Source organism: Mustela lutreola, chromosome 5 (genome assembly GCF_030435805.1).
Source record: "Mustela lutreola isolate mMusLut2 chromosome 5, mMusLut2.pri, whole genome shotgun sequence".
NCBI lineage: Eukaryota > Metazoa > Chordata > Mammalia > Carnivora > Mustelidae > Mustela > Mustela lutreola.
In genome coordinates, this window is record NC_081294.1 from 76,931,067 (window position 1) to 76,938,410 (window position 7,344).

Sequence of the window (7,344 nt, forward strand, 5' to 3'; positions counted from 1 at the left end):
CTGTTGTATGTTCCTTTAGAATGCCTCCTTGGTTGGGAGCAGGGCAGGAATAAGCCCTCTGCCTCAGCTGTGCCCTGGGGCTTTGGTTGATGACAGAGCGCTGCATCGGGAGCGCCCTAGCATCCAGTCAATGCAATGTTTGTTAAAAGGATTGTGAAATTCGAAAAAGATTGCTGTCTTTGCCCATCTCAATGATATCATGGGTATGAACTATTTAATTATTCATGGTTTACCAAAAAAAAAAAAACAGTGGTACATTCAAGAAAATCATTCAGAGCCATTGCATTCATTTGAGTCATTAAATTTTCAATCAATAGCATTTATGTTTTGGGGAGCATGCCAAGAAATATTTCTGTGGAGTCTTTTTGCACTCCGTAGAAATCATTTTGAACAACAAATGCATCCTTGCTTTTGGGCCCCACTCCATCGTGAGCACTTGGGGAAGCTGAGTGGGGAGCAGCTCTAGTCTTGGTGTCCGTGGGCCTTGAGGTGGGCACCAGGCCTCCAGTTTCAGTGCCATGTCACATAGCTAAAAGTAGAAGCCATGGGAAGTATCCAGGCAGGGCCCACCAGGGAGAGGGCTCCATGCATCATTCCCTTCTCGTATGTCCTCTCCCCCGGCAGCAGGCAGAGGATGAACTTACCAAAAAATTAAGCAGCTTCTGTTCCTGTACAAATGTGATCTGGAAGCTTCCATGTTAGGTTTCTGCCCCTTGCAGTGTGTTTTCTCCACACAAAAACTTGTTCTTGAAAGTGGGTCGGAAATTCAGGCTGCTATAAACTTCTGCTCCAAATGAGAAGAAATGGACCTTTAGGAAAAATGAAATCTATTATAGCGTTATCTTGTCTGTGTCATAGATTGCGTGGTAGAAATACTCTGGGCTAATGCACTGTGAGAACTTCATCTTCTCTTTCTGTAAGAGCTTTCTATGCTTCTGATTCTAGGCGATCATGGCTCAGCTTCCCCAGGAGCAAAAAGCAAAGATTGCAGAACAGGTGGCCAGCTTCCAGGAAGAAAAGAGCAAGTTGGATGCCGAAGTGTCCAAGTGGGATGACAGTGGTAATGACATCATCGTGCTGGCCAAGCAGATGTGCATGATTATGATGGAGATGACAGACTTCACCCGGTGAGCCGCCTCCACCCCCACCATGTGCACAGAGGTGACCCTGTGCTGCTTTGCAGACCTTTCCTTTTTCTGTCCATCTCCGGTTACATATGACAATGCCTGTTCTCTCTCGTCAGAGGTAAAGGGCCGCTCAAAAACACATCAGATGTGATCAGTGCTGCCAAGAAAATTGCGGAGGCTGGATCCAGGATGGACAAGCTCGGCCGGACCATTGCAGACCATGTGAGTGAGAGGCTTGCTCTGGGTTTTTTATGGTCCAACCTGGACCATTCCAAGGTGGTGACAGTAATGTTTTTCTGGGGACACAACACTCTTCTTATCTCTAACATTGTGCTTAACTTGTCAACCTCCCTGATTAATACCAGCAGAGATTAGTAAGGATTTCTGAATTCCTCCTTTCCTTTGACAAGTCTTAGGATCCAGGCACAGTGTGCATGAGAGCACCTCTCTAGAGCAGGTGTGTGTATCCTGCCGTCTGCCGTGGTGGTGGCTTGGCAGCCGCTACTGTGGGCTGCTGCTTGTTCTCTCCTCCTTGCCTCAGATCCAGCTGGGAGCTGCCTCTGGGAGCTTCCCACACTGAAACTGGGCAGCTCATGGGGGTATTTCGTCTAAGAATTAGATGCCCCATAGTAGTGCTTTGGAAAGCTGATGGGCTCCGCTGGGGACAGATGTGTCTGTCCCCTGTACCATGTGTTCTCAAGCACACAGTCTTCATCCCTTTGCTTCCATATGCATGTATCAACAAATGTGGTTCCTCCTCCAAGTTTACACTACATCTCCCTTGATGCTCTAAGTTTATTCTCAGAGCCCCTATTGCCCATTAGAGTTTCTGTCTGCAGGTCCAGCCCTGCAGTCCCCTCCTTGCCAGAAGGATCCAAGCTGCAGAACAAGTGGCCATGTTTCCTCACCACTCAAGCCAGAAATGCAGAGGTCCTTCTTGACTCCCCTCTTTCCAATCTAGGACTAAGCCCTGGTATATCTGCTGGCCACACCCAGTCTTTTCCTCTCTGCAACCACAGCTCAGTCCAGGCCTCCGCAGCCCAGGCTCAGCCAGTTGTAGCCTCTCCTCACTGGTCCTGCCCTCCCCTCCATGTGGGACATGGCCATCAGCACAGTCCTAATGGGCAGACCAGATGGGGTCCACAGTTCTTCACTAGCTTCCTCGCACAACATTCGGGAGCCCCAGTGTGCTTTCCAGGCCTCTGTTGAGACCACCTCTCAGTACACTCCAGCCTCACCGGAGGGAAGGGTTTGCTTTAAACACTTGAGAGAGGTGCTCTATTTTGTTGCTGGGGGGAAGCTTCCTAAGCCATCCTCAGCTTTGGCAACAGGATGGGAAATGGGCTGCCCTTGGGTTTCCCTGAAGCTGGTCAAGACCTCAGGTGTTCTTTCCCTTGCATCAGGTTACTCATTCATCCCCCATCTTTGCCGAAAGTTAACATCTCCTTTTTATCAGGTGTTTACAGTGTGCATCACAGAAGAGCACTTGGGTGGTTGTTATGTAGCTCAAAGCATTCTCTCCCTTTTCTCACAACCAGGCTCTTGCTGAGGCTTTTTCTCCCTTTGAGGGACATGGGCCCCAGCAGAGTGAGCCTAGGACCGGAGTCCCCCACTAACTGGTAACTCCCCTCCCCTGCCCTTCACGGCACACTGAGCTGTATCCAGCTGAGCCTGGTGTTGTTGGGGGCTGTGTTGGGGCCAGGCCTGGGTTGGGATGCTGAACCTGCTGCTCCCCCATCAGTGTCCAGACTCAGCCTGCAAGCAGGACCTGCTGGCCTACCTACAGCGGATCGCGCTCTACTGCCACCAGCTCAACATCTGCAGCAAAGTCAAGGCTGAGGTGCAGAATCTAGGAGGGGAGCTTGTCGTCTCTGGGGTAAGTTATATCCATGAAAAGTGATTCTCCAAAATGAAAGTAGCCTCTTGGCCGCATATACTTCTTACATGCCCTGAAACCAGGAAAGTGCACTGTGGAAAAACCATTGGTTTCTTCTCAGTCCTTGGTGACCATGGGCTGCATGTCAGGCACCCTGATGAACCACAGTGCCTGGTGACAGCTGGGAGCCAATTCCTGGCTGGTCTCTCCCTGGGAAAAAGTATTTTTATCTTTCTTGTTCTCCCCCCTAGAGAGAAATTGAACCTGTTCCAAAATTACAAAGATAACCTAGCCAGGCTTTCTCAGACCTCCTCCACCCTTCTTCACAGAGTATTCAAGCAGTATCTCTCCCTCTGCTACGGTTCTGAACCCCTCATCACATTGGGCCGGGGGGAGAGGAGTTCTTGCTTGGCCTGTTGGGTTCCCTGTATCTTCTGCTTATCTCAGGGCTTTTCCTTTGAAAGACTCCGTGGTATGTGGGACATACCGATGGTCCCTAGGTCATGGCTGAAAGCGGTGGGTTTCTGTCTAGGAAGCCTCCTGTCACTGCTGGTTATAGCTGCGCAGTCACTCAGACTGATCTTTCTCTGGGTTTTGAGTCTGAATAAAGATTTGGGAAGGGGTGGGGACAGGCAAGGTGATGGTGCCTTGTGGTTTTGATACTACTCCCTTGACTTCTAAGTATGTGAAACAGGCATGTTAAGCTTTCTTGGATCAGGGCAGTAGCCACTGGGAGAGCAAACCAGGAATGTGGCTACTGCCCAGATCCCTAGTGTACATGGGGTGGAGGTCAGGCCTGTGATACTCACCACCCTGTCTGTGCCTCTCAGGTGGACAGTGCCATGTCCCTGATCCAGGCCGCCAAGAACTTGATGAATGCGGTGGTGCAGACAGTGAAGGCATCCTACGTGGCCTCTACCAAATATCAGAAGTCTCAGGGTATGGCTTCCCTCAACCTCCCGGCTGTGTCGTGGAAGATGAAGGCACCTGAGAAAAAGCCCTTAGTGAAGAGAGAGAAGCAGGATGAAACACAGACCAAGATTAAACGGGCATCTCAGAAGAAGCACGTGAACCCTGTGCAGGCCCTAAGCGAGTTCAAAGCCATGGACAGCATCTAGGGCCACCTTGCCAGCTGCCCCCACCCCTTGGGGCTTCTAAAGATCAGTCACTGCTCTTCACTCAAATATATCTGCTAAATAGAACACTGATATTAGATTCCACAGGGAAATAGGCAGATTTTAAACCTGTCCAGGTGGTGAATTTGGCAAGGACATACTTGTGTTTAAATTGGTCAGAAATACTTTTGGAATTCAGGAGCACATTTCTAGCTATATTTTTTATAAGTTGAAATAAAAATAATTCCATAACCAAAGAGAAACCCACATTAACTTGTTAGTGATACTCTTGACCGAGTTCTCAGTGTGTCATTAGGGGTTGAGATACGGGGATCAGAATCTGCCTTGGCTAGGGAGGTGGCTTCCACCAGTGCTGGGTTCTGGGGGTTTGGCTGGTGTCACATGACCAAAGATGTTCCCAAGTAAGCTACCTGGGGCATCTTAGGAAGCTGTGCCTGGAGAAGGAGCATTCCCAGAAAGGTTTTGGGGGGACAGACCACACGAAGCTCAATAGAACATAATGCATCATGAAGAAAACTGATTATTCTCTTTATGACATGAAATGAGAATTTTAATGCCTGGTTACAATTACTAATGTACTCTGCTGCAGGACATTAATAAAGTTGCTTTTTTCAGACTAGAATGTTGTGATGCCCCAATCAGAACATGCTTTTTTTCCCGTTCCTCAGCTTCAAATGCAAATTTATCATTGGGCTCACTTCTAATAATTGCAGTGTTTCCTACCTTGGGCTTTGCAACAGAAGCCTGACAAAAAATAGTGTTTGCTTAGGCAATAATTTAGACTTTACCTTATTTGTGATTACTATAGCGATTACTATAGCTAAAAGGTATAATTTTGCTGTCTTATTTAAATTTTATGAATTTAAATGTTTTTTACACTAACTTTTCCCAGTAAAGTCCACTATGAAACCAAGTCTGAGAGGCCAAGGTGATTTTTTTTGCCTTCTAGTGGGTCGGGTTTTACATTAAACATCTCTTGGATTTGCCCAGAGCATCTGTGGTGCCCTGGTCCCTCGTGGTGTCCCTCTGCCCTGGGGACAGTGTTGCCCAGCCAGAAACACTATCTGTGGCTCTAAGCTGACAGCTGTCAGGGCTTTGACACTTACGTGCCAGCTTCCCCTCCCAATCCAGGGAGGGCCTCACCCTCCTCAGGAACTCCGATGTTGGAGCTTCAAGTGCAGGTCAGAACCTTGGAGGCATTCATGATATCTCTGTGGGTGTCTCCCACTCTGTTCTGAATTGTCCTACCAACTTACAACTGTGCTAATAGCTGCCCTAAATATAAAAGTCCCCCTTCAATCTCATGTCCTTCCTGGGCACACATACCCTCCTGAAGCACAGGGCCCCAAAGAGACCAATATGGTGCTTGTGTTTTCTTCCTCCTTCCAATTTGGTCAGCTGTGTCCTGGCCATTCCGCTGCTGTCCATCCTACCACTAAGTAGCATGCCTCCTTGTCTCCTCCATCTCACCATACAAGTGGCCAGGGGAACACTCCTTCCCCACTACCTCTCCTCCCCACCACCCCAGCCTTCTTCCTGAAGCCCCTCACGGGACTCTTGGAACACCTGACTGGGCTCCGGTCTTCCTTACCATGTGCCCCTTCTCTTCCTAGTTGTGTGGTCCCAGGGCTCAGTAGCTGGGCTACTTCCTCTCTAGCTCTGCTCTTTCTTTGGATTTTAAGCAGAATCCTGGCTTTAAATACCGTCCAAATGCTGAATGCTCTCAGAACTTGACTACTCTGCCTCCTGAATTATCCACTTGGATGTCTTAATCAGCATCTCAAACTTGAGCTGTCCAATTTCTTCAAAATGTAGGCGGGTCCAACTACTAGTAACTCAACCGCTTCTGCTTACTATTACCTGGCCTAAGCTGTTAATTTATTTCTATGTAACAGATTGCCCCAAAACTTAGCAGCTAAAGCAACAAACACTTAGTTACTACCTCAGTTTCTAAAGATAAGAATCCAGGAGCAGCTCAGTGGTAAGCTCTGACTTGGGGACTCATGGGACTGCAGTGTCTGAGGCCTTGATGGGCTGGGGGATCTGCTTCTGAGCTCCTTTACGTGGCTGCTGGCAGAAGGCCTTGGCTCCATCCTACGTGGGCCTTTCCATAGAGCCGCTCACAACATGGTAGCTGGCTTCCCCCAGAAGGAATGATCCAGAGAAATTGGCAGCTGGAAAAAAAATAACAGCAAGCAGATGGAAGCTACAGGGTTTTTAAACCCAAAACAAAAAAACCCCACCCTGATCTTAGAAAAGTGATAAATCACTTCTGCTGTACTTTGTCGGTCCCATCAACCCCCGCCCCCTCACTCCCAGCGCACTGTGAAAAGGGACAGCACATGGGGTAAATGTCATGGCCGGGGGAGGGGGGGGAGGCTCCCACAGTCCTGTGCATCCCGGCCACTGCAGTGACCTTGCCACCAGGCTCCCCTGGTCATCCTGTTCCCTCACTCCACTACCCACGACAGTCCTAGGAACCTCGATAAACAGGTCTGATAGTGTCGTTCTCTTAGCTCAATCCCTAACAGAGGCTTCTATCTCCCAGTAAAAGTCCTCGGTGATGGTCTGGTCTCTTGCCCATCTGGCCTTTACTCCCCAGTCTCTGTCATTGGGCCTCTGCACTTGTGCGCCTGCTGCCTGCCTGCAGGGCACCCTCCCCAGATAGCTCCCTGGGCCTCCAGGTATCCTGCCGAAAGTTCTCTAACCCGAAACCCCTCCCTGATAGTACCCTGCCCTCTCTCCACAGTGGGTGGGAATCTTCCGTTCCTCGTTCCTCGTTCCTCGCTGACTTTCCAAGGCCCCAGGCACGGAGTGAGCAGCAGCCCCAGGACATCGCTGAGCCCATGAGGCACTAGCCTCCGTGGTTCAGTCTCTCTCCTGGCGAACTCAAGATACACATGGATTCTTGGGCCATTCCCATGGCTTCCATTTGCCATCAGCTGGCCTCACTCCACAACTCTCTTCTACCCTGAGCTCCGATCCACATCTGCCTCAGTTGTTTCATCACCTGACCTGCTGGCTTCTTACAGCCTACCCCTAGCAGTCCCCATTCCCATCCCCATTTCCCCCTCAGCCTGTCCACTCCTCTCCTGCACAGACCAAGGGCCCAGCCCTCACCTGGACTGACTGCTGCAAAGCTGCCGAAATTGGCCTACCTCAGCCCCCAGCATCCATTAGCCATTCTCACCTAGTAGAAAAGGAT

The 7,344-nt window shown here is 49.7% G+C and overlaps 1 protein-coding gene and 1 long non-coding RNA gene across 3 annotated transcripts in view; one reads left to right on the plus strand and one right to left on the minus strand.

Annotated features, from left to right (window-relative positions):
* The window catches only part of CTNNA1 (catenin alpha 1), a 182,993-nt gene extending 177,941 nt beyond the window's left edge, over positions 1-5,052 (plus strand). For both annotated transcript variants that reach the window (XM_059174693.1, XM_059174694.1), the window contains exons 15-18: positions 946-1,127; positions 1,244-1,349; positions 2,869-3,003; positions 3,834-5,052. In XM_059174693.1, the coding sequence (XP_059030676.1) occupies positions 946-1,127; positions 1,244-1,349; positions 2,869-3,003; positions 3,834-4,121 (711 nt within the window). In that variant the 3' untranslated portion in view covers positions 4,122-5,052. The remainder of the gene's footprint in view (positions 1-945; positions 1,128-1,243; positions 1,350-2,868; positions 3,004-3,833) is intronic.
* On the minus strand, positions 795-7,344 carry LOC131832106 (uncharacterized). Its single transcript, XR_009353922.1, has 3 exons — positions 7,330-7,344; positions 3,813-6,313; positions 795-809 (listed from the first exon to the last, which is right to left on the minus strand). It is a non-coding gene; the product is annotated as an uncharacterized LOC131832106 (long non-coding RNA).